Raw genomic sequence first — 27,340 nt, forward strand, 5'->3', positions numbered from 1 at the left:
TCTTTTACGTATGTAGGTGCCCTTGTATTTGGGGCATAGATATTTAGGATTGAGAGTTCATCTTGGTTGATTTTTCCTTTGATGAATATGAAGTGTCCTTCCTTATCTTTTTTGATGACTTTTAGTTGGAAATTGATTTTATTTGATATCAGAATGGCTACTCCAGCTTGCTTCTTCTGACCATTTGCTTGGAAAGTTGTTTTCCAGCCTTTCACTCTGAGGTAGTGTCTGTCTTTGTCTCTGAGGTGTGTTTCCTGTAGGCAGCAGAATGCAGGGTCCTCGTTGCGTATCCAGTTTGTTAATCTATGTCTTTTTATTGGGGAGTTGAGGCCATTGATATTGAGAGATATTAAGGAATAGTGATTGTTGCTTCCCGTTATATTCATATTTGGATGTGAGGTTATGTTTGTGTGCTTTCATTCTCTTTGTTTTGTTGCCAAGACGATTAGTTTCTTGCTTCTTCTAGGGTATAGCTTGCCTCCTTATGTTGGGCTTTACCATTTATTATCCTTTGTAGTGCTGGATTTGTAGAAAGATATTGTGTAAATTTGGTTTTGTCATGGAATATCTTGGTTTCTCCATCAATGTTAATTGAGAGTTTTGCTGGATACAGTAACCTGGGCTGGCATTTGTGTTCTCTTAGGGTCTGTATAACATCAGTCCAGGATCTTCTGGCCTTCATAGTTTCTGGCGAGAAGTCTGGTGTGATTCTGATAGGTCTCCCTTTATATGTTACTTGACCTTTTTCCCTTACTGCTTTTAATATTCTTTCTTTATTTTGTGCGTTTGGTGTTTTGACAATTATGTGACGGGAGGTGTTTCTTTTCTGGTCCAATCTGTTTGGAGTTCTGTAGGCTTCTTGTATGTCTATGGGTATCTCTTTTTTAGGTTAGGGAAGTTTTCTTCTATGATTTTGTTGAAGATATTTACTGGTCCTTTGAGCTGGGAGTCTTCACTCTCTTCTATACCTATTATCCTTAGGTTTGATCTTCTCATTGAGTCCTGGATTTCCTGTATGTTTTGGACCAGTAGCTTTTTCCGCTTTACATTATCTTTGACAGTTGAGTCAATGATTTCTATGGAATCTTCTGCTCCTGAGATTCTCTCTTCCATCTCTTGTATTCTGTTGGTGAAGCTTGTATCTACAGCTCCTTGTCTCTTCTTTTGGTTTTCTATATCCAGGGTTGTTTCCATGTGTTCTTTCTTGATTGCTTCTATTTCCATTTTTAATTCCTTCAACTGTTTGATTGTGTTTTCCTGGAATTCTTTCAGGGATTTTTGCGATTCCTCTCTGTAGGCTTTTACTTGTTTATTAATGTTTTCCTGTGCTTCCCTAAGTGTGTTCATGTCTTTCTTGAAGTCCTCCAGCATCATGATCAAATATGATTTTGAAACTAGATCTTGCTTTTCTGGTGTGTTTGGATATTCCATGTTTGTTTTGGTGGGAGAATTGGGCTCCGATGATGGCATGTAGTCTTGGTTTCTGTTGCTTGGGTTCCTGCGCTTGCCTCTCGCCATCAGATTATCTCTAGTGTTACTTTGTTCTGCTATTTCTGACAGTGGCTCTACTGTCCTATAAGCCTGTGTGTCAGGAGTGCTGTAGACCTGTTTTCCTCTCTTTCAGTCAGTTATGGGGACAGAGTGTTCTGCTTTCGGGCGTGTAGTTTTTCCTCTCTACAGGTCTTCAGCTGTTCCTGTGGGCCTGTGTCTTGAGTTCACCAGGCAGCTTTCTTGCAGCAGAAAATTTGGTCTTACCTGTGGTCCCGAGGCTCAGGTTCGCTCGTGGGGTGCTGCCCAGGGGCTCTCTGCAGCAGCAGCAACCAGGAAGACCTGTGCCACCCCTTCCGGGAGCTTCAGTGCACCAGGGTTCCAGATGGTCTTTGGCTTTTTCCTCTGGCGTCCGAGATGTGTGTGCAGGGAGCAGTCTCTTCTGGTTTCCCAGGCTTGTCTGCCTCTCTGAAGGTTTAGCTCTCCCTCCCACGGGATTTGGGTGCAGAGAACTGTTTATCCGGTCTGTTTCCTTCAGGGTCCGGCGGTGTCTCTAGGAAATTTCAATTTAAGAGAGAATACCTTCTCACCTTACAGAGTAAAGGAAGTATGTCACATATTCCTAGAATGTACCTTTGTACTTGATTCCTTCATATTACCAATTGTATTGTCTGATCTAAATAGATACATAAGGTTTTATATATCCAGTAATATCTTTAACATTGGGTTTAATATAATGTAACTTGGTAGGAATCTTTTATCTGCCATCTAGAATTTATGGTCTTAGAGCACAGCCAAATTGTTCTCGGGGTCGTTGGTATTCTACAACCCTATCATTCACTGAGACAGTACTGGAGGATTGTGAGATCTAGGTTAGCCTGGGCTACACAACAAGATCCTAAATCAAGAAAATAAAACGAGTATTTTTAAAAATGTTTAATAATCACATTAAAATATCTTAAGAGTTGATTTAAGCTAAAAATAAAGAAAATTAGAGAAACACCTACATTACTCAGCTGGTAATGACGTTTGTCATACAGCATGAAAACTGAGTTTGATCTCTGGAATCTACAGCAAAAGAGAGAACCAACTCCTGAAAGTTGTCCTCTAGCATCTACCAGTGCCATGATCTCACACGTCACACACAGAGAGTAGTAATCATAAATAGCGAAAAGTAGGGATTCACTGCAAAGGAACTTAAACATTTACTGATGGGAGTGCATAGAAGCTGAGTAAACTGAGCTTAACATACGTCAGCTTCAGGTTAAGAACACTTGCTACTCTTTTACAGGACCTGAATTTGATTTCCAGCACTCAGATGGCAGGCAGGTCATCACTGTCTGTAACTCCAGTTCCAGGTTATCTGCCTTCTGCCACCAGGCATGGACATGGCTCATAAACAAAATACCCTACCCATAGAAAAAATAATAATTTTTAAAAGAAATAATAGCCCTGAAATTTACATTAGGACTTACTTCACCACCACCACCACCACCCTTTTTATTGGATATTTTCTTTACTTACATTTCAGACCCAATTTTCTCTCTGGAATCCCCCTATCCCTTCCCTCCTCCCCCTACCTCTATGAGAGTGTTCCCCAACCACCCACCCACTCCCTCCTGCCTACCTGCCCTGACATTCCCCTACACAGGGTCATTGAACCTTCACAGGGCCAAGGACCTCTTCTCTCACTGATGCCCGATAAAGCCCATCCTCTGCTACATATGGCGCTGGAGCCATGGGACCCTCTCATGTGGACTCTTTGGTTGATGGTTTAGTCTCTGGGAACTCTGGGAGGTCTGGTGGGTTAGTATTGTTGTTCTTCGTATAGGGTTGAAAACCCCTTCAGCTCCTTCAGTCCTTTTTCTATCTCCTCTAGTGGGGGCCCCATTTTCAGTCCAATGGTTGGTTGAGAGCATCTGACTCTGTATTTCTCAGGCTTTTGCAGAGCCTCTCAGAAAACAACTATATCAGGCTCCTGTCAGCATGCACTTCTTGGCATTCCTCTGTTGAAGGACATCTGGGTTCATTCCAGCGTCTGGCTATTACAAATAAGGCTACTATGAACATAGTGGAGCATGTGTCCTTGTTATAAGTTGGACCATCATTTGGCTATATGCCTGGGAGTAGTATAGCTGGGTCCTCAGGTAGCACTATGTCCAATTTGCTGAGGAACCTCCAGACTGATTTCCAGAGTTGTACCAACTTGCGATCCCACCAACAATGGAGGAGTGTTCTTCTTCATTGAAGCTGAACCCCTTCATTGAGGCAAACCTCTTCAGCTCCTTCAATCCTTTAACTCCTCCAATGGGGATCCCATTCTCAGTTCAATGGTTGGCTGCGAGCATTCACCTCTGTATTTGTCATGCAGAGCCTCTCAGGAGACAGCTATATCAGATTCCTGTCAGCATTCACTTCTTGGCATCAGCAATATTGTCTGGGTTTGGTGACTGTATATGGGCTAGATCCCCAAGTGGGACAGTCTCTGGATGCACTTTCCTTCAGTCTCTGCTCCAAACTTTGTCTCCATATCTCCTCTTATGAATATTTTTGTTCCCCCTTTTAAGAAGGACTGAAACATCTGCACTTTGGTCGTCCTTCTTCTTCAGCTTCATGTGATCTATAGATTGTATCTTAGGTAATTTGAGCTTTTGGGCTAATATCCACTTATCATTGAGTGCATATCATATATGGAGTTTTGTTTTTTTTTGTTTTTGTTTTATTTTGTTTTGGTGTGTGTGTGTGTGTGTCAGAGAGAGAGAGAGAGAGAGAGAGAGAGAGAGAGAGAGATTGGGTTACCTCACTCAGGATTATATTTTTTAGTTCCAACCACTTGCGTATGAATTTCATTAAGTCATTGTTTTTGATATCTGAGTAATATTCCATTGTGTAGATGTACCACATTTTCTGTATCCATTCCTCTGTTGAAGGGCATCTGGGTTCTTTCCAGCTTCTGGATATTATAAATAAGGCTGCTATGAACATAGTGGAGCATGTGTCTTTGTTATATGTTGGAGCATCTTTTGGGTATATGCCCAGGCACTCCTGGGTTCTCAGGTAGTACAATGTCCAGTTTTATGGGGAACCTCCATACTGATTTCCAGGGATTTACATTTTTTCCATCTTTATTAAATTGGGTATTTCTTATTTACATTTCAAATGTTATTCCCTTTCCCGGTTTCCATGCCAACATCCCCCTAACCCCTCCACCTCCCCTTCTATATTGGTGTTCCCTTCCAACCCTCCCCCCATTACCACTCTCCCCGCCTAGAATCCCAATCACTGGGGATCCAGCCTTGGCAGGAACAAGGGCTTCCCCTTCCACTGGTGCTCTTACTAGGCTATTCATTGCTACCTATGAGGTTAGAGCCCAGGGTCAGTCCATGTATAGTCTTTGGGTAGTGGCTTAGTCCCTGGAAGCTCTGGTTGGTTGGTATTTTTGTTCATATGGGGTCTCAAGCCCCTTCAGCTCTTTCAGTCCTTTCTCTGATTTCCTTCAACGGGGGTCCCGTTCTCAGTTCAGTGATTTTCTGCTGGCATTTGCCTAGGTATTTGCCATATTCTGGCTGTGTCTCACAGGAGAGATCTACATCCGGTTCCTGTCAGCCTGCACTTCTTTGCTTCAGCCATCTTATATAGTTTGGTGGCTGTATATGTATGGGCCACATGTGGGGGAGTTCTGAATGGGTGTTCCTTCTGCCTCTGTTCTAAACTTTGCCTCCTTATTCCCTCCCAAGAGTATTCTTGTTCCCCTTTTAAAGAAGGAGTGAAGCATCCACATTTTGGTCATTTTTCTTGAGTTTCATGTGTTCTGTGCATCTAGGGTAATTCGAGCATTTGGGCTAATAGCCACTTATCAATGAGTGCATACCATGTGTGTGTTTCTGTGATTGGGTTACCTCACTCAGGATGATATTTTCCAGTTCCAACCATTTGCCTATGAATTTCACAAAGTCATTGTTTTTGATAGCTGAGTAGTATTCCATTGCGTAGATGTACCACATTTTCTGTATCCATTCCTCTGTTGAAGGGCATCTGGGTTCTTTCCAGCTTCTGGATATTATAAATAAGGCTGCTATGAACATAGTGGAGCATGTGTCTTTGTTATATGTTGGAGCACATTTGGGTATATGCCCAAGGGAGGTATAGCTGGGTCCTCAGGTAGTACTGTGTGCAATTTTCTGAGGAACCTCCAGACTGATTTCCAGAATGGTTGTACCAGTCTGCAATCCCACCAACAATGGAGGAGTGTTCCTCTTTCTCCACATCCTCGCTAGCATCTGCAGTCACCTGAGTTTTTGATCTTAGCCATTGTGACTGGTGTGAGGTGGAATCTCAGGGTTGTTTTGATTTGCATTTCCCTTATGACTAAAAATGTTGAACATTTCATTAGGTGCTTCTCAGCCATTTGACATTCCTCAGCTGAGAATTCTTTGTTTACCTCTGAACCCCATTTTTTAATAGGGTTATTTGTCTCCCTGCAGTCTAACTTCTTGAGTTCTTTGTATATTTTGGATATAAGGCCTCTATCTGTTGTAGGATTGGTAAAGATCTCTTCCCAATCTGTTGGTTGCCATTTTGTCCTAACAACAGTGTCCTTTGCCTTACAGAAGCTTTATACTTTTATGAGATCCCATTTGTCGATTCTTGATCTTAGAGCATAAGCCATTGGTGTTTTGTTCAGGAAATTTTCTCCAGTGCCCATGTGTTCAAGATGCTTCCCCACTTTTTCTTGTATTAGTTTGAGTGTATCTGGTTTGATGTGGAGGCCCTTGATCCACTTGGACTTAAGCTTTGTACAGGGTGATAAGCATGGATCGATCTGCATTCTTTTACATGCTGACCTCCAGTTGAACCAGCACCTTTTGCTGAAAATGCTATCTTTTTTCCACTGGATGGTTTTGGCTCCTTTGTCAAAAATCAAGTGACCATGGGTGTGTGGGTTCATTTCTGGGTCTTCAATTCTATTTCATTGGTCTATCTGCCTGTTTCTGTACCAATACCATACAGTTTTTAATCACTATTGCTCTGTAATACTGCTTGAGTTCAGGGATAGTGATTCCCCCTGGAAGTCCTTTTATTGTTGAGGATAGTTTTAGCTATCCTGGGTTTTTTGTTATTCCACATGAATTTGCAAATTGTTCTGTCTACCTCTCTGAAGAATTGGATTGGTATTTTGATGGGGATTGTATTGAATCTGTAGATTGCTTTTGGTAAAATGGCCAAGTTTACTATATTAATCCTGCCAATCCACGAGCATGGGAGATCTTTCCATCTTCTGAGATCTTCTTCAATTTCTTTCTTCAGAGGCTTGAAGTTCTTATCATACAGATCTTTCACTTGCTTGGTGAAAGTCACACCGAGGTATTTTATATTATTTGGGTCTATTATGAAGGGTGTCATTTCCCTAATTTCTTTCTCAGCTTGTTTCTCTTTTGTGTAGAGGAAGGCTACTGATTTATTTGTTCCCTAAGAATGATATATCCCCTGAAGATTTTCCTTTGAAGCAACTAAGTAACCAGCTGCCTTTTATGTTTGTACTTCCAGCCAACTCAGACAGTAATGCCCGGACAAGTGATGCGGGTTACAACAGGTGCTCCAATCCCCTGCGGTGCTGATGCAGTAGTGCAAGTTGAAGATACTGAACTCATCAGGGAATCAGATGATGTATGTCACCACCAGTCTCCTGGGGCAGTATTAGAAGTCATATTCAGTTTCTACAATGTTTATAAGAGTAACTGGGATTGGGGGTATGGGGGGGGGCTGTTAATGTAATATGTAGGCCTCCAGTAAATAAGTGTCTTAAAGATTGAAAATCTTTTGACATTGCAGAAAGTTTTATGCTATTGTTACACTAGAATTCAAACCATGCTTAACAGGAGAATTTTCACAGGCAAACAAAGAAATTATTTCACAATAAAAGAACAGTGGTAATAACAGTTGACATATCTTCTTGCTATTGAGACCACCTTCTGATAAAATGTGAAGGTGTTCTTGGACTCAGAATTTAACAGAGAACATTTGGGCAAGTTCTTGAACCAAATGACCCTTCCTCCACTGATTTTCAGTTCAGAGAAAACTTTTGCCATCAAATAGAAGCCTGGAAATGTTGAATTTGTGTCAGTTCCCTCTGTATTGTCTCAAAGATACTTATGGGATCTAAATAGACCATTTTGTCAAGAAAACTAATAGCAATTTTTAAAACCAGACTATGGTGGTTTGTCCTGGCTATGTTTCTATTGCTATGATAAAAAATCATGCAGAAGCAACTTGCAGAGGAAAGGGTTTTTCAGCTTATAGGTCACAGTCCTTCTGTGTCAGGGCAGGCACTCAGGCAGGAACAGAAGCAGAGACCACAGAGGAATGCTGCCTACTGGCTGCTTTCCCATGGCTTGCTTAGCCTCCACATGCCCAGGAATGACACCACCCAAAGTAAGCTGCCCCACACACACACACATCAATCATTAATTGAGAAAATGCCTCACAGGATTATCTACAGGTGGAGGCATTTTTCTCTTCTCAGGTGACTCTTGCTTATGTCAAGTTGAACCTCCCACCCTCACCCCCAAAAATAGCACATGCTGGAGATGTTTCATTGGTTTAAAGTACTTCCTGTTCTTGCAAAGGACTAAAGTTTGATTCCCAGCATACAGGTTGAAATTCCAGTTCCAGAACATCCAACACCCTCTTAGCTTCATGAACACTCCGCCCACATGTGGTACATACATACAGGCAAAGCATAAAATAATACTCTTTTTAAAAAGCAGACTATTAGGAATAAAACTAGGAAAGTTACAATTCTTAACAGTTTTATAGACTATAATTATACCTGTTTTAGGACGTTTGAGGAATCTTATATTCTGAAGGAGAGATTAAAAATAATATATATTCTTGTAGATTAAGTAAATAGTAAAATACAACCATGCTAAGAGATAACCACCTTCCTTGTTCTGGAGATTTTCCTTTTTAATCATCTTCCTTGTGTATAAAATTCAACCTTTGTCATGGAGATCAGATTTCCTGCTCTTAAAATTGTCCAAGCAGAGATTTATTAGCATCAGGGAATCTATAAAGCATTGAAATCCAGAACATATACGTCCTCAAACTACAAGAAAACAAGGCACAATTCCAATGTCACAATATTATTCACAGCCTATGAATGTAAAATTTTTACTATGAGGTTATAGAATCCTACAACCATGCTATACTTTTCTATAGGTATTTGGGAACCTTGACACAATACTGACCTCCATAGCAACCAAAAGAGAGGCTGTTGGCAGGCACCTTCATTTATCACGTGTGTGTACATATGTACATCATGTATCTATAATAATTCTTGAGAATCCTGTATATAATACTTTAATTGATATGTTTTTAAACTATGAAAATTAGAGAACGTACCATTCATTGGCACCAATCCTAAGTTTTCAGGAGCTCTCTTTAAAAGTTCACACTATTTTTTTCAAAGAGTTAGCAAATGGTTTTCTACTCCTCTGCATTTTAAAGTATCAGAGATCATTCTTATTGATCAGAAATTGTATTAGACTATATTATTGAAAATTACATCACCTGCTCTAATTGTAGGGTACTGAAGAACTTGAAGTGCGAATTCTGGTGCAAGCTCGGCCAGGCCAAGACATCAGGTAAGACATCAGATATTCAGAGTGTGTAGCTCACTTGTGTTTCTACCTGATCATGAGCTCAGGAGTGTAAACTCACAGCTATGTCAACTAGCTATTTTTTCTCAAGCCTTAACAAGAATCAAAATGAAATCTTTAGATTTTATATCCCATGTCTATCCTGTCTATCAGGATATCCATGTCTATCTAAATGAAAATGGTAAAGATGTATAAGATTATCAAAACCAACATGAGAACAAGGTAAAGTTATAAGTGCATATGCTCACAGTTTATTCTTCCTCTAGCCAATCCAAAATTAATGAGTCCCAACCCCTAAGTTATCCAGAAGTTGGAATAGAAATGATTAGGTATTTATACTAGTAGCTGACAGTACACCCTCCTCAGCTACCCTTAATAATGGAATAATCTTTTGTTCCTTACACATAAAGATGCTGTTTCTCTCTTACAATAAATAGTATGCATAGTTTGAATTATTTCTGTTGCCCTACAAAGTGTTTATGCAAATTCCACCAATACTAGTTTGCCCAATACTAACTTCCCTTTGTAACAAAGCTGTGCTTCTCCCAGCTTTATGGCCGCAGGCTAACGTACATATACCAAGGAGAAAGTAGTCTCAGGTCTGGATCGACCTTAGGTGTCTACATGGAAACCAACTCTAACTAATCTTGTTAACATCATATTCCTTATCACAGAGCTACCAGCTATGGACTTTGGTCAATGCCTCTAGATATTTTCATACAAATCTTTGCCTTGCATGGGAGAAAGTTTAAAATTAGTACTTTTACCTGAAATAAATAAAAAGAAAAATATAAAGAAACTTCAAATGTAATATTTCTGTTTAGCTATCATAGATGTTCCTATTTTGTCTTCTGTAGTGTGATATAACTTTAAAGCTTGGAATTTTTAGGATCCCTTTATTATTAGGCTCCTGATTCATTTGTGAACCTTTTTTCCCCTGATTGTCTCCTCTCTCTGATTCTAAAGTTTCCCTCTGAGTAGAGAAAAATGTTAATCTTAACCATAATGCTTATGGTTCTGCTTTGACTTTCAGACCCATCGGCCACGACATTAAAAGAGGGGAGTGTGTTTTGGCAAAAGGAACCCATATGGGCCCTTCAGAAATTGGTCTCCTTGCAACTGTAGGTGTCACAGAAGTTGAAGTTAATAAGTTTCCAGTGGTTGCCGTTATGTCAACAGGGAATGAGGTAAATAGGCAAATATAATAAAGAGAGCTTATAAAAGAAAACCCTTCCTGACATCTGTTGTTATCTGTCATAAATGGAACATTGTAGATTATGGTTCTTAACAATGGGTTCACATTTCTGTAACAAAGACAAAATTTGGCCTTGGCATAGTTCAGGTACAGAAGATGGGGTAAAACTAGAAACGGCAAGTTAAGAAATTATTCCCTTTCATTTGTAGAATGAAATATTATAGCTACATTAGTTCTACACTCATAATAGGAATAAAGAATGTTAGCTATATGCTATAGAGAGCAAACTGTGCAAGCACAGTGTCTAGTCCATTGAAACATGATTTGATATATTGCTGCTGAAATAAGGGCCCATCCATCATAGGAAATAAGTGACTGGAATAGGTATCATGGCTAGCCTGTCTTCTTCTTAAATCTATGTGCATTTAAATCACTGGAGGGGTTTGATGTTCCTTTTTTATTTAGTTTGGTTTGAGGGTTTGTTTGGGTCTCAATTGAAGCATCTCTAGTGGTATGCTATTCAAAATGGATCCACATGTCATGTTACTTCTGGATGGAAAAGAGATTATAATCAGGCTTTTTCTGAGAACTCTTGAAAAACTTCCTGACTGTCCTCTTGCTAGGCTGTTAAAATATGGACCTCTATGGTCATGTCAGGAATGTGAAAGGATGAATATTTTAGAAGCTCAATTACACAATCAAATCCTACCAAGATTTTTAGCAACTTCTTTAAAGACAAACCAGACTTAAAAAAAAAAAAAAAAAAACTTTGTTCTATGAGTAACCCTTCATTAGCATTATTTTTAATTTATTGGGGGCTGGAGAGATGGCTCAGCAGTTACAAGCACTGACTCCTCCACCAGAGGTCCTGAGTTCAAATCCCAGCAACCACATGGTGGCTCACAACCATCTGTAATGAGATCTGATGCCCTCTTCTGGTGTGTCTGAAGACACTGACAGTGTACTCACATACATGAAATAAATAAGTCTTTTTTTAAAAATGAAATTGTTTAAAGTTTTCTCTATGATCTTTATACTTCTGTTAGTCAAAGCAAAAGAACAAAATTGGATCCCTAAAAAACTATTGACTGACCTAAAACATTCTTTTCATTTTGATAAGACAGTGATGATTTTAATAACCTCGTGTCTCACTGGCACCATCTTTAGCAGCAGAGTTATGTTTGCTTCTAAATTTTATAATCTCTATGTGGCTATGTTGTTCCCCTACCCATATTAAAAATTAACTACTTTTACAATTATGTATTTTAGTTCAACAGGTGTTACTATGTACCAAGCACTATGTTGGAGATCAGTGGTAAAGGAAAGAAATAAAATAAAGTTTTTCTTCTGAAGGCTTGAGATTCCCCCAGTATGAGAAAACAATAACAAACCAAAAAAGGAAGGAAGGAAGGAAGGGAGGGAGGGAGGGAGGGAGGGAGGGAGGGAGAGAGAGAGAGAGAGAGAGAGAGAGAGAGAGAGAGAGAGAGAGAGCGCAAGACCTCGGCTGATTTATCCCTGGAGGCGGAAAGAAGTTGCCCTTACCTGACAGGGCTATCATTTATCCAGTCACAGTGCACGTCCCCCTTAAATGACAGTTCTGATTTTCACTGAGATGTATGGCTCACAGATGCCTGCTTCTTTTTTTTAAGTTAACATCTTTGAGATAGCATATATGATATGTTTCCTTATGGCTGTTTCATAATATGCCATTGTACTTAATTCTCTTTTGTCCTTCACTGTCCTTCCCGGTGCGTTTGTCCCCCTTTTGCTCATTCTATCCCCAAATAATCTTGCCTTCTGCTTTCTTGTCAAATGCACTCCTTTTCCTTCCGCCCAGTCAAGATCTTTCCCTCCCCTCTCATGGTCCCCTTTCTACATTAATCACACAGACACAAACATGCACCCAGGCAGGCGTGCGTGCGCACACACATGTGATGTATATACATGCATATAATCTCCACATATGAGATAAACATTCATTTTTCTTTCTGGATCTGACTTTTTGTTTAACATAATATCTTCTGTCACATCCACTTTCCTGAAAACATCAGGATTTCTTTTTTCATAAAGATTTTTTAAACTAGCTTACAAAGGAGCTTTCTTACGTATTGCTTTCACTCATTTACATTGTGGCTGACTGCACGCTTGCTGCAGCACCCGGCCAGCCACGCTGGCTCTTCTTTTCCTCTGTACGCGCCCCTTCATTCTGCCTCCTAGTTTGCTCTCTTGTGTTCCTCACCCTTTACTCTTACAGCCGTCTTCCATGCTGTGAGCCTCTTCAGTTTCCTGGCGTTCACGCTTATTTACTACCACCTAGAGAAACATATTTATGTCTGAAAAGGTCCTGTTTGTGTATGTGCCACATCTTTATCCAGTCAGTGTGGACATGTATGCTGTCTGTTTCTTAGCTGTTGTGAATAGTACAATGGCAAATGGCTGTGCAAGTGTGTCTGTGCTTTGCTGACTTAGTCCTTCTAGCAGAGTGGTAGGGCTGGGTCACAAGATTCTATTTTCAATTTTTTTGAGGAACCTACACACTGACTTCCACAGTGACTTCACCAGGTACCATCTCTGGGTGGCCTGGAACTCTATGAAGACCATGCTGGCCTTAAACTCACAGACATCTGCCTGCCTCCTGAGTGCTGAGGTCGAAACAGTGGACTACTACACCTGACTACTCACATTCCTATTGCCAGAAGGGTTTTTTTTTCCTTCAAGTATATTTTTATCATAATCTTCTCCCTCACCCAACTCCTCCCAGATCTCTCCCTGGGTTCCTACCCATCCAACTCCTTGTTTTCTCCTTTTTCTTTTTTTCTCTCTCAAAAATGTTTTATTCTTACATAACTGAAACTCTATATCCATTTTACAGCTCTCTGTTTCTCCCTCAAAACCCTAAGAGCCACCATTCTACCTTCTGTCGCAAGGCATTCCACCTCTAAAGCACATCACATGAATGTGACCCTAGAGTATTTCTTTTGTACTGGTCCATCTCACTTAACAAAGTGCTCTACAGATTTGCCCATGTGGCAGCACAGGTACAAATCCCCTGTTTTACAGTCAGACATTTGAAGTGAGTTGCTTATACATTTTGGCTAATATGGATAGTTTTAGGAAGCAAGTATAGCTTTTCAAGTCCCTGCTTTAATTCTTTTGAGCATATATTGATCTTTTTAATTAAATCATAGTAAGTTTATTTAAAAAACTAGATAAATATGTTAGTGTTCATTCATTTAGTGTATACTGAGTAATATCCCAAATACCATCAGTTGTAGGAATGCAATAGTAAACAAAAAAGACATCAGTCTCTCCTTATGAAGTGTATATTCTAGTACAGAGCAAAAGACAACCCAAACAACTGCTAGCATTTGCTGTGTAGTCTTTCAGTCTGATTTCTTACCCACAGAAATGTGAGTGTAACACTAGGCCTATGGAAATATATATCTATATGTAAAACTCACAGCACTAAAAATGCTATTATATGTCATAAATTTTTACACCAAAATAGCAAGTCACAATTCTCCTCCATATATGCAGTCCATCTTTGATGGCTATATAACAGTCCTTATATTAATCATTTGTCTACTGTAAGACATTTCATGTTTCCCATTTGTACTAGCAGATAGATAATGCTATAATGAACATTCAGATTGATTTTAATGTTCCATTATTCTGTTCATTTCATAGCATTGCTAGGTCAATGCTTTACTTTAAAACATTAAATCATGTGTTAATTGCCTCCAAAAATATATTATTTGTCTTCTCTTAAATATTGGAAAGTTGTTTTTCTATACTGATACCAATACTGGGTATGTTTATTGTTTAGTCTTTCATGGCCTAATTTGAGTACTTAAATTCATTCATTCAACAAATTGGTTGACATTTCTTTACTTCAGGCCATTATCATACATATCCCCATGGGTAATCACATTTGCATGCATACATACATACATACTTATAGGAATTTATTTTGATTTATATCTGTCTGTTTCTGTGGGTGCTCTTGGAGCTCAGAAGAGGTTGTTGGATTCCCATGGAGCTGAAGTTATGGACAGTTGTGAGATGCCTGGTAAGGATGCCAGGAACTGAACTTGGGTCCTTAGGAAGAGGATCAAGTGCTATTACCTACTGGCTCGCCCTTGTTTAGGGTGTGTGTCTTGTTTGTTTGTTTGTTTGTTTGTTTGTTTGTTTGTTTAACATGGGTGCTAGGAATCCAAACTCCAGCACTTTACCAACTGACTATCTCCCAGACCCCAACCCAATGTTTTATGCTTTAAAACCTTAAATTATGCTTAAAAGTAATAAATCCTCTTTCTTGTCTTGCCTCACTTTATAACCAAGTAGGCAAGGGTGTTAGCCTAACACTATATTTTTCTCAGATCAATAAGTAAAAGCTATTTGAAAAAAAATTCAGTTTATAATCTGACTCTCTCTCTCCCCGCCCCTCTCTCTTTGTGTGTGTGTGTGTGTGTGTGTGTGTGTGTGTGTGTGTGTGTGTGTGTGTGTGTGTGTTAATCTAGTTGGTGTGGGTATTCTAGGGTATAGACATATCATCAAATAAGTTTGTGCAACTAGTAAATTTTCTAGAAAATGGAGAGAGAAAAGTTAAAGTGTATGAAAGAGCTGCTGCTTGCATGGGAGATAAAATTAGTTCCCACCAGGAAAAGTCACAGCCATCACTTTACACAGAAGTCTTAGATGCAGTCAATGCCATTTCAATGTCCAAGAAGGCAGTCTTAGATGTACGATGAACTCATTAAGTGTTAATGAAGAACAGAAATAGTATGAGGTCTCTTATGATAAAATAAGTAAATTTGCCATTTAGAAAAGTTAAGACCTATTCTCTTCTTAAGGATTTAGCAAAAGAACTTTTACCTTTCTTTGCAGACTTCCTTTTGAAGTCTTGCATAACAATAGAAATGCTAATCATTGAATATCTAAAATTATATTCCTCTTTTGTTCTAAAAGTATTTTTGTGAATATTATAGTCATGTTAAAAGTACTCCAAGTACTGTACTTGTCCTTGATGAAAGGATGTTTTTTAGAAATAAATACATGACCAAACAAGCCAGAGTTAACACTAATACGTAGTTCATTATTTAATGAATACATGAGTTAATTAACTAAACATAAAAATTGAACTCTCAACATTGGACCCTAAAATTTAACAATCTGTCCAGTCTCTCAAAATAAATGGTTTATAGACTAATAAAAAAAATCCTAGAAATGGCTAACTGTAGTCAGTTGGCAGATAAGATGCCTTTTTTTTTTTTTTTGGTTCTTTTTTTTCGGAGCTGGGGACCGAACCCAGGGCCTTGCGCTTCCTAGGCAAGCGCTCTACCCCTGAGCTAAATCCCCGGCAGATAAGATGCTTATTAGCATCAAATGGAAGCTCTAGCAGCTCCTCACCAAGGGAAAAATTAGCACATATTCAACCCAATAAACAAAATACCCTAAGGTCCTGTTTTACGACAAAAATAACTAATTTTGAGAGTTCAACCAAAAATATCATAATTCAAAATGAGCGCATTCATTAACATAGAGAAATATGTATTACTTTTCTACTGCTGTGATAAAGCATCATGAGCAAAGGCAATCTGAGGATTTGTCTTAGCATACAGTTCTAGAGGACTAGAGTCAGTCTATACTGACAAGGGCTTGTCAACAGTCCCTAGGAACAAGAAGCTGTTTCGTCACATGACCATCTACACACAGGAAGCAGAGAAAGAAAATAGAAAGTGAAGTGTGGCTATAAAACCTCAAAGCTGGCCCCCAATGCTTTACTTCCTCCAGCAAGGCTAAACCTCTAAAAAGGTTGCATAATTCCCTAAACAATACTACCAACTGTGGTCCACATGTATATGAGGCTATGAGGGGACATTTGGCATTCAAACCACTATACCTACTGAAAAAGAGGCTAAAGGAATTTAGTGAAGTGCAGCATAACCAAAAAGAGAACCTTAGTGAAGACTTCTTGCCTAAATCCCTTTAACTTATTGCATTTATTGATGTATGTGTTTGGGAGATGGGCATTGACACAAGTTCTTCTATAGCTAACTTCTATGTGGCTGAGGTTGACTTTGAGCTCCTAATTGTCCTGCCTCCAGCTTCCAAGCACTGGGATACAGGTGTGCACCTACACCTGCCCCAGAGAGCTCTTACACAGGCTCTTTGCTGGGACGCTCTTATGCTTCTCAGTTGCCTTCAGATCAAAAATTATCTTTATGCCAAAGTGGCATATTTTGAGGTCACATATTTCTCTGCCATAGTACAAAATCTCAGTAGTATCTTAAAGGGAGCAAGCTATAACAGTGTACATGCCTGATTTTTAGGACTGGATTTGGTTTTTAGGTGATTCTCAAGGAGATTTAGTGAGGACAGTCCAAGAAGAGACTGGTAAAACTTTGTCGAGCAGGTGACTTTCTGGAACAATCCTTCACACCTTTATAGCCCACTTAGAGGTACAATTAAATAAATTTGTTCATGGTCTATGTCAAAATGCAGAGATCTAAATAAGTTTGAGTTAAAAACAATATTGCTTCTGATGGTTCATGTTACACACGGAGTTTAGTATAGTAGTTTGGTATAGAGTTACACACATATTTGGTATTGCAAGTTTATGTTTCTACTTCACTCCTCAAAAGGAAAGAAGTTTTTGTCAGGGCACCAACTTGTAAGACTTTACAATCAGATATAATATACTGGATGCCTAGAGCTGGGGGCGTGGGCTGTGGCTGTGGCTGTGGCTGTGGAGATATTGGTAACAGAGGAGAAGGAAATGTGGAAATAACATAGAATAGAGCCAGGGACAGTGACACACATTCTTAATCCAAGCACTTGAGAGGCAGAGGGGTCTCCGTAATTTGGGAGCAGCCAGATCCATACAGTGAGTTCCCAGCTAGGCTGTACAGGGAGATCCTGTCTCAAAAAAAAAAAAAAAAAAGAAGAAGAAGAAGAAGAAGAAGAAGAAAGAAGGAAGAGAGGAAGGGGTTAATCATTGAGGTCTTGGGAAAAGAGCAGACTACAAGGGATAAAAATCAATGTCAAAAGTTGAATATTGAAAGCTAAGAAGTTAGTACAATTGACAATACCAAAAAAAAGTGGGGTGGATATGAATTTAAATGGTAGATAGGAAAGCAACAAGCTTTGGAGCCAAGAGTTTAGGTAATCTGTATTTAGTCTGAATCCAAAGTTTGTCCTACTATACTGACTTAGCTCACTCTTATTAAAACATCCTAACTTAAGTAAGTTTTCTTCTGGTTTGTTGTTCTTGTTGTTGTTGTTGTTGTTGTTGTTCTTGACACCACCGGTAGATATTAACTCAGAAATGGAACGTAGATGGGGATGGGAATGGAGACAGACAGACAGAAGACAGACAGACAGACAATAGAATATGTCTGTTTTCCTTGTTTAAGTTTGTGTCTCAGACACGAAATAGGTTTCTTCCAAAGAAGTTTTCCTTTAATACTGTTGACCCCACTTCAGAAAACTTGAAAGAAAAAAAGCAAATGGTTTTTCTTTTCAAACTTGATAGTCTCAGTGTCAGATAAATTGGACGAGAGCTAGAGAAGTGGCTCAGTAGTTATGAGCACTGGCTGCTCTTTCTGTGCACCAAGATCTGACTCCCAGAACCCACACAGCAGCTCACAAACAGCTCTAAGTCCAGTTCAGGGAATCCAGGGCTACCTTCTGGCTTCTGTGGGCACCGGGAACACAAGCACAGACATTCATGCAGAGAAGATACCTATACACATAAAGATTATTTTAAGATGAACTGGAAGATAGTAGTCCAGACTAAATTAAGAGTTTTATAATCATCAGTTTCTAGGAAAACTCAGTTTCTTCCTGACACTATTGCCAAATTATAGCCAAAACTAGTGTGAAATCTGGCCCCCTATTCAGCTACCATTCTCCTTTACTTACAATATTTATTCAAAGATTCTTTGAGCATAATTCTACATGCTGGATACTGCCATAGATAACCAGATTCTAAACTAATTCACATCTAATTTCCTCCATTATAATATAATAGCAACATTACCTAAGTAAATAATTAGTGTTTTGTCTTTTCACATTGTAGCTACTAAATCCTGAAGATGACCTCTTACCAGGAAAGATTCGGGACAGCAATCGATCAACACTTCTAGCAACAATTCAGGAACATGGTTACCCAACAATCAACTTGGGAATTGTAGGAGACAAGTAAGTTATTCTGAAATATGAATGTTTAGATTACTGGGGTAGGTGGAATTGGTGCTAAAGAGACAGATTGAACAACATGGTATTCATTGGTTCCATTCTTCAGAAGCATAAGGATTCTAGAGGTGCAGAGACTAAATAGTAGTAAATATTTTGTAATAGGTATTACAAAAGGAGAAATATTTCACATTGCTGTGGTGTGTTAAATTGAGATTTTTTTTATACGTCAGTGCAATTGACTTTATCCTGGTGAATAGGGTGATGATGCCATTGCTGCTCACACTTTTATTTCAAGACAGAGATTGGAAACATAGATAAGAAGCCTAAGAAAAGCTATCAAAACTAGTATTACCTGATTCTTTGACATTTAAGCACAGTTGTTTTCCATGGGCTTGTATTTTAATTTTGAATGTTTGTATAACCCAAATTTCTTCCAGCTTCACCTATTTAACTCAAAAGAGATGCATTAACTGTACCTGCTCATGTTTAAGAATGTATTGCCCCTACCCACCAAGTCAGTTCAGATCTTTAGACTCGCCAAGTGTTTCTTTCAGTTTCCAAAGGTATATCTCATCATTTAAAAAAAAGTCTGTTTTCTGAGCATCCCACTGCCAAGCAACACTGCTACTTAGCCCTTTTTATCAGGTACAAATTCCTGTTCTCTAGAAGTGTCACTGCTTGTAGTAATAATTAAGCATCAACCTAGTAAAGATAAAACAAGATCACTGGAGTGGAGGATACCATGTATCTGTCTCCTGTGTCTCCTTTATCACTGCCTTACCACTGCAGAAAGCTCATTATGCATTGAGCCTTCCTTTAAGATGAGTGCTTTTGAAGAGGCACTGCCCTCAGTTCACAAAATATGTTCTAGTAACATTATTAACCCATCCTACGTGGGAAGTGGCCACAATCCACATCTTGAACATCAATATCATATGGGTAGCTTCTTAAAGTTCTTTTTTCCTGAAATTGTTTGATATGTCTGTAAACTTCATTCCTTTTTAAAATCCTTACTCTTGTGTTCACCTGACTAATTAAAGAAGCCCATCACTGATAACCACTATGTAAGTCACCTAGTATCAGAGACTCACCCCTAGAAAGAAAGTGGAAAAAATACCCAAGTCTTTGAATTTAGACATAATCAGTAATCTTTTAATATAAATGTCAAGCACCTAAAACCAATATTGACATAGACTCAACTTTAAAGAACACACACAGAAACTTCTGAGAAAAGGTAGGATGGATTTGAAAGTTTTAAAACCACAGAGATAAAATAAACAAGAAACAAAACCAGCAGAAAAAGTCTTAGTTCCCACCAAACAATGGTGCTGGGCCTGCCTTCAAGTGCAATTATGAATTCTTTATGACATGTAGAGGTACGGGAGCTTTTTAGTTACTAGTCATATTATTATATTATATTATATTATATTATTATATATCCTCGCCCTAAGCTGCACTGCTCTAACCCATAATTCTGTGCATTCTCACTTCCTTCCTACACTTTCCGTGTTGGTTTGTTTGATACTTTTCACGGGATATATAATGTGCATACATGTGTGTACATACGTGTTATGTAGCACAGGCAGACTTCTAATTACCAAGGGTCTTGGCCACTGCAGCCAGGTTTTGGGTTTTTTGTCTTATTGGTTTTTTGTTTGTTTGTCTGTTTTGGTTTTGGTTTGGTTTGTGGGGAATCTTTCTTTGTTTTCTTATTTCTTTTTCTTTTTTCTTTTTAAGGTACTTAAGTACTTGGTAGACAATATTACTGACATTATCTTACTATAAGTGACAAGACACCTTGGTGTTGGTGTACTAGTAAATATAACATTTTAAAAAACAGGTTTGTGGAAAAGGACTGAATTGTCCTTTTTTAAGAGACTTACAGACTGGACTCGAAAGTGATGAGATCCTGAAGTGGGAGAGCAATTAGAGGAGATAACATCAAGGCCCTCCAGGGACACTTTCATTCCTTCCAGATTCGGAGCGAAGGGAATTTTCAGGGTGGGAGGGTAAATTCCATATCTTGGTAACCTAGCCTGCATGCCAGAAGTCACAAGGCACTGAAAGTAAAGTTATCATTCAAGGGTGTTTCTAGCTGCAAGAGGGAAGGAAACTGCAAGAACATACAGCATGCTTTATCAACCCTGTGCCCCAGAGAGAGCTGAGGGAGTAGGGGAGACTGCGATGGGAGAGGGGAGACAGCTAGAGAGTCTATGATCTAACACTGATGTAAAGTTCTTAATTAATTTGTGATAGACATTTCCTGATGATGTTGTAAGGTTGATTTTAAATTTAACCTCAAAGCATACTTTGAAATTTTAATGAACAACAAACTATAAAGCCAGTGTATTGGGCAATTCAGAAAAATGCACCACTTTCTAGTGTATAGCCTTTTATTTGGTAGCAATACCATATGTAAAACTGAGACCAGGGTTGTTGTTTGAATTCTGCTAATAAAGACGTTTTCAGTCTTAGAGTGCTGTATTAAAGAAGCTTAAAATGAATGGTTTAGAACTCAGAGGTGGAATGTGGGAGGAAAGAATTTACTGCTTTTCTAATGAAAATCTGTACTGGGAATTTAGCAAGGGAAACAAGGTACATCACTGTACAGCTGTTGATTTGTGTAGGTTGCCTCTTCATTCTTTTTGCTATGTATTCCCTTTTCTAATGAGAGCAAATATTGTTATACAGAAGCCTCTGTGAGAAACTCTGCAAGGAAACAAGTAGTCATGGGAGGAGTCTGGGTGAGAAATGGCTCAGGAATGTTTTCAAGCACAGAACCATGCTAAGCTCTGACAGATAAGGGTAGAAAGTAATCCTTGCATTCCTGTCATCTGAAAAGTCCTGAGTGTGGCTTTTAGTTTCTGTATGATTATACTTTGTAGCTCTTGTTATTGTCATTTACTGTGTTTTTTTTCAGTCAATATGAACTAGAAGAGTAAGTGTTATAACTGTTTAAACCAATTTGAGCTGAAGTTCACTGGTCATTTATTTGTTTGTTTAATGTCTGTATGGGAATTCTGCCTGCACGTATGTCTATACAGCATGTGTACCTAGTGCTATAGAGGCCAAAGAGGACATTGGATCCCTAGGGCTGAAGTTATAGGCAGTTTGGAGCTGCCTTGTGGGTGCTAGGAACCAAGCCCACATCTGAAAGAGCAGCCAGTGCCTCTAACTGTGGGGCCGTTTCTGTAGCCTGTAACATTTGCCTATGACTTGTAGACCTTTTGTTTAAAAGAAGAAAGTGAGTTAATACGTCAGTGAGAATTATAAGACGAGGGCTTCAAATACCTGAAAGTTAACTGTATTTTTAAGTGTTCTAAAAACAATAAGTCTAAATTTAAATATATTTTCTTTTCTTTTTTTTTTTTTTTTTCGGAGCTGGGGACCGAACCCAGGGCCTTGCGCTTGCTAGGCAAGCACTCTACCACTGAGCTAAATCCCCAACCCCTTAAATATATTTTCTATATTTTGCTCAAACTGTAAGGAACATAATACATTGGAGTTTCTAAGGTTTTGGTTTGTCTTTTTTTCCTTAAAAAAAAACTAATTTTGAAACCCAGCAATGTTAAGGAATTTATCTAACATTATAAAACTAGTTAGTACAGCGGCAGAAATGAAATCTAAATTTCTTAAGGTTAATAATGCACAAACAATTTTTTGCTATAATTTTGAAAATATGAAAATATGTCAGAAGAACTATATAGCAACTCTAAGCTTAGGTGATCAGAACAAATTTTATAAAGTCTAAGAATTTGAAGAATTAGTAGTATCTAGATAGAAAAAAATGATGTGTTATTCCAAATAGGAAACATAGATTAGAACAAAAGGTTAGGGTACAAAGAGTATACATATGTTTGGCACATATTTGGGATTAGAACTGCCCAAAATCAATTGAATTTGAACCTTTAAAAAAAAACAGAAATGCTATAATAAGTCATTATTTTAGAATAATAATTTGACTTCAGTGTATCAGGTAAGCTAACGTCTGAGGGAGTCTGAAATTAAGAGTGCTACAGCTTACTCATTGTTTAGTCAGTCACCAGGAAACATTCACTGTATCTGGACATAAGCTACCTGATCTTAATGAAAACCACACTTATGAATCAGCAGGAGTGGGCTAAGACTTCACCTTTCTAACTGTATAAAGTGAGGATGGTCCAAAGTATGGTTAAGGGGAATGAATGTCTTAATTATAGATAAAAGGGAGGGAGGGAGAGTATATAGCTAGGTTCATCTGGAAGAACCCAGAGCTGGGAGAGAAAGTAGTGGACTGAACATGACTAACAGACCAATCTTGGCCAATGGGGGGTGGGAGGGGGTGAGCAAGAGAAGATGAGAAAGAAAGAACCAAGAGAAGGGGGCAAGAGAAAGGACTGAGAGAGGAAGACAAAAGAGAGGAGAGAGCATAGCTGAAATAATAGAGCTAAAAGAATGAGAAGCTGGGGGATCCCGGCCCGCAGCAGCTCTCTGCTCCCAAACCCCGTGGGAGAGAGACCTCACCGCCTGGTCAGGTGGGCACTCCTGAGGCTGCAGAGCGGAGGAGACCACCAACACTGCCCACCCCTGCCCACATCCCTGGCCCAAGAGGAAACTGTATAAGGCCTCTGGGTTCCCGTAGGGGAGGGCCCAGGAGCGGCAGGACCCCTACGCCTGAGACACTGCCGGAACCTGAAGGAAACAGACCGGATAAACAGTTCTCTGCACCCAAATCCCGTGGGAAGGAGAGCTAAACCTTCAGAGAGGCAGACACGCCTGGGAAACCAGAAGAGACTGTACTCTGCACACACATCTCGGACGCCAGAGGAAAACACCAAACGCCATCTGGAACCCTAGTGCACGAAAGCTCCCGGAAAGGGAAGCGCATATCTTCCTGGTTGCTGCCGCCTCAGAGAGCTCGTGGGCAGCACCCCGCGAGCAAACTTGAGCCTCGGAACCACAGGTAAGACCAACATTTCTTCTGCAAGTGACCTGCCTGGTGAACTCAAGACACAGGCCCACAGGAACAGCTGAAGACCTGTAGAGAGGAAAAACTACACGCCCGAAAGCAGAACACTCTGTCCCCATAACTGGCTGAAAGAAAACAGGAAAACAGGTCTACAGCACTCCTGACACACAGGCTTATAGGACAGTCTAGCCACGGTCAGAAATAGCAGAACAAAGTAACACTAGAGATAATCTGATGGCGAGAGGCAAGCGCAGGAACCCAAGCAACAGAAACCAAGACTACATGGCAACATCGGATCCCAATTCTCCCACCAAAATAAACATGGAATATCCAAACACACCAGAAAAGCAAGATCTAGTTTCAAAATCATATTTGATCATGATGCTGGAGGACTTCAAGAAAGACGTGAAGAACTCCCTTAGAGAACAAGTAGAAGCCTACAGAGAGGAATCGCAAAAATGCCTGAAAGAATTCCAGGAAAACATAAATAAACAAGTAGAAACCCATAGAGAGGAGACACAAAAATCCCTGAAAGAATTCCAGGAAAACACAATCAAACAGTTGAAGGAATTAAAAATGGAAATAGAAGTAATCAAGAAAGAACACATGGAAACAACCCTGGATATAGAAAATCAAAAGAAGAGACAAGGAGCTGTAGATACAAGCTTCACCACCAGAATAAAAGAGATGGAAGAGAGAATCTCGGGAGCAGAAGATTCCATAGAAATCATTGACTCAACTGTCAAAGATAATGTAAAGCAGAAAAAGCTACTGGTCCAAAACATACAGGAAATCCAGGACTCAATGAGAAGATCAAACCTAAGGATAATAGGTATAGAAGAGAGTGAAGACTCCCAACTCAAAGGACCAGTAAATATCTTCAACAAAATCATAGAAGAAAACTTCCCTAACCTAAAAAAAGAGATACCCATAGGCATACAAGAAGCCTACAGAACTCCAAATAGATTGGACCAGAAAAGAAACACCTCCTGTCACATAATTGTCAAAACACCAAACGCACAAAATAAAGAAAGTATTAAAAGCAGTAAGGGAAAAAGGTCAAGTAACATATAAAGGCAGACCTATCAGAATCACACCAAACTTTTCGCCAGAAACTATGAAGGCCAGAAGATCCTAGACAGATGTCATACATACCCTAAGAGAACACAAATGCCAGGCCAGGTTACTGTATCCTGCAAAACTCTCAATTAACATACATGGAGAAACCAAGATATTCCATGACAAAACCAAATTTACACAATATCTTTCCACAAATCCAGTTCTACAAAGGATAATAAAGGGTAAAGCCCAACATAAGGAGGCAAGCTATACCCTAGAAGAAGTAAGAAACTAATCGTCTTGGCAACAAAACAAAGAGAAGAAAAGCACACAAACATAACCTCACATCCAAATATGAATATAACAGGAAGCAATAATCACTATTACTTAATATCTCTCAACATCAATGGCCTCAACTCCCCAATAAAAAGACATAGATTAACAAACTGGATACGCAACGAGGACCCTGCATTCTGCTGCCTACAGGAAACACACCTCAGAGACAAAGACAGACACTACCTCAGAGTGAAAGGCTGGAAAACAACTTTCCAAGCAAATGGTCAGAAGAAGCAAGCTGCAGTAGCCATTCTAATATCAAATAAAATCAATTTTCAATTAAAGGTCATCAAAAAAGATAAGGAAGGACACTTCATATTCATCAAAGGAAAAATCCACCAAGATGAACTCTCAATCCTAAATATCTATGCCCCAAATACAAGGGTACCTACATACGTAAAAGAAACCTTACTAAAGCTCAAAACACACATTGCACCTCACACAATAATAGTGAGAGATTTCAACACCCCACTCTCATCAATGGACAGATCATGGAAACAGAAATTAAACAGAGATGTAGACAGACTAAGAGAAGTCATGAGCCAAATGGACTTAACGGATATTTATAGAACATTCTATCCCAAAGCAAAAGGATATACCTTCTTCTCAGCTCCTCATGGTACTTTCTCCAAAACTGACCATATAGTTGGTCAAAAAACGGGCCTCCACAGGTACAGAAAGATAGAAATAATCCCATGCGTGCTATCAGACCACCACGGCCTAAAACTGGTCTTCAATAACAATAAGGGAAGAATGCCCACATATACGTGGAAATTGAACAATGCTCTACTCAATGATAACCTAGTCAAGGAAGAAATAGAGAAAGAAATTAAAAACTTTTTAGAATTTAATGAAAATGAAGGTACAACATACCCAAACTTATGGGACACAATGAAAGCTGTGCTAGGAGGAAAACTCATAGTGCTGTGTGCCTGCAGAAAGAAACAGGAAAGAGCATATGTCAGCAGCTTGACAGCACACCTAAAAGCTCTAGAACAAAAAGAAGCAAATACACCCAGGAGGAGTAGAAGGCAGGAAATAATCAAACTCAGAGCTGAAATCAACCAAGTAGAAACAAAAAGGACCATAGAAAGAATCAACAGAACCAAAAGTTGGTTCTTTGAGAAAATCAACAAGATAGATAAACCCTTAGCCAGACTAACGAGAGGACACAGAGAGTGTGTCCAAATTAACAAAATCAGAAATGAAAAGGGAGACATAACTACAAATTCAGAGGAAATTCAAGAAATCATCAGATCTTAGTATAAAAGCCTATATTCAACAAAACTTGAAAATCTACAGGAAATGGACAATTTCCTGGACAAATACCAGGTACCCAAGTTAAATCAGGAAGATAAACCAGTTAAACAACCCCATAACTCCTAAGGAAATACAAGCAGTCATTAAAGGTCTCCCAACCAAAAAGAGCCCAGGTCCAGACGGGTTTAGTGCAGAATTCTGTCAGACCTTCATAGAAGACCTCGTATTAATATTATCCAAACTATTCCACAAAATAGAAACAGATGGATCACTCCCGAATTCCTTCTATGAATCCACAATTACTCTTATACCTAAACCACACAAAGACACAACAAAGAAAGAGAACTTCAGACCAATTTCCCTTATGAATATCGACGCAAAAATACTCAATAAAATTCTGGCAAACCGGATCCAAGAGCACATCAAAACAATCATCCACCATGATCAAGTAGGCTTCATCCCAGGCATGCAGGGATGGTTTAATATACGGAAAACCATCAACGTGATCCATTATATAAACAAACTGAAAGAACAAAACCACATGATCATTTCATTAGATGCTGAGAAAGCATTTGACAAAATTCAACACCCCTTCATGATAAAAGTCCTGGAAAGAATAGGAATTCAAGGCCCATACCTAAACATAGTAAAAGCCATATACAGCAAACCAGTTGCTAACATTAAACTAAATGGAGAGAAACTTGAAGCAATCCCACTAAAATCAGGGACTAGACAAGGCTGCCCACTCTCTCCCTACTTATTCAGTATAGTTCTTGAAGTTCTAGCCAGAGTAATCAGACAACAAAAGGAGGTCAAGGGGATACAGATCGGAAAAGAAGAAGTCAAAATATCACTATTTGCAGATGATATGATAGTTTATTTAAGTGATCCCAAAAGTTCCACCAGAGAACTACTAAAGCTGATAAACAACTTCAGCAAAGTGGCTGGGTATAAAATTAACTCAAATAAATCAGTAGCCTTCCTCTACACAAAAGAGAAAAAAGCCGAGAAAGAAATTAGGGAAACGACACCCTTCATAATAGACCCAAATAATATAAAGTACCTCGGTGTGACTTTAACCAAGCAAGTAAAAGATCTGTACAATAAGAACTTCAAGACACTGAAGAAAGAAATTGAAGAAGACCTCAGAAGATGGAAAGATCTCCCATGCTCATGGATTGGCAGGATTAATATAGT

At 39.1% G+C, this 27,340-nt stretch overlaps 1 protein-coding gene across 24 annotated transcripts in view; it reads left to right on the forward strand.

Annotated features, from left to right (window-relative positions):
• The window catches only part of Gphn (gephyrin), a 529,275-nt gene that overhangs the window by 445,657 nt on the left and 56,278 nt on the right, over window positions 1-27,340 (forward strand). For all 24 annotated transcript variants that reach the window (XM_039112910.2, XM_039112897.2, NM_022865.4 and 21 more), the window contains 4 exons: window positions 7,036-7,155; window positions 9,073-9,131; window positions 10,180-10,333; window positions 18,422-18,543. In XM_039112910.2, the coding sequence (XP_038968838.1) occupies window positions 7,036-7,155; window positions 9,073-9,131; window positions 10,180-10,333; window positions 18,422-18,543 (455 nt within the window). The remainder of the gene's footprint in view (window positions 1-7,035; window positions 7,156-9,072; window positions 9,132-10,179; window positions 10,334-18,421; window positions 18,544-27,340) is intronic.

The sequence above is a fragment of the Rattus norvegicus genome, chromosome 6 (genome assembly GCF_036323735.1).
Source record: "Rattus norvegicus strain BN/NHsdMcwi chromosome 6, GRCr8, whole genome shotgun sequence".
Taxonomy (NCBI): Eukaryota; Metazoa; Chordata; class Mammalia; order Rodentia; family Muridae; genus Rattus; species Rattus norvegicus.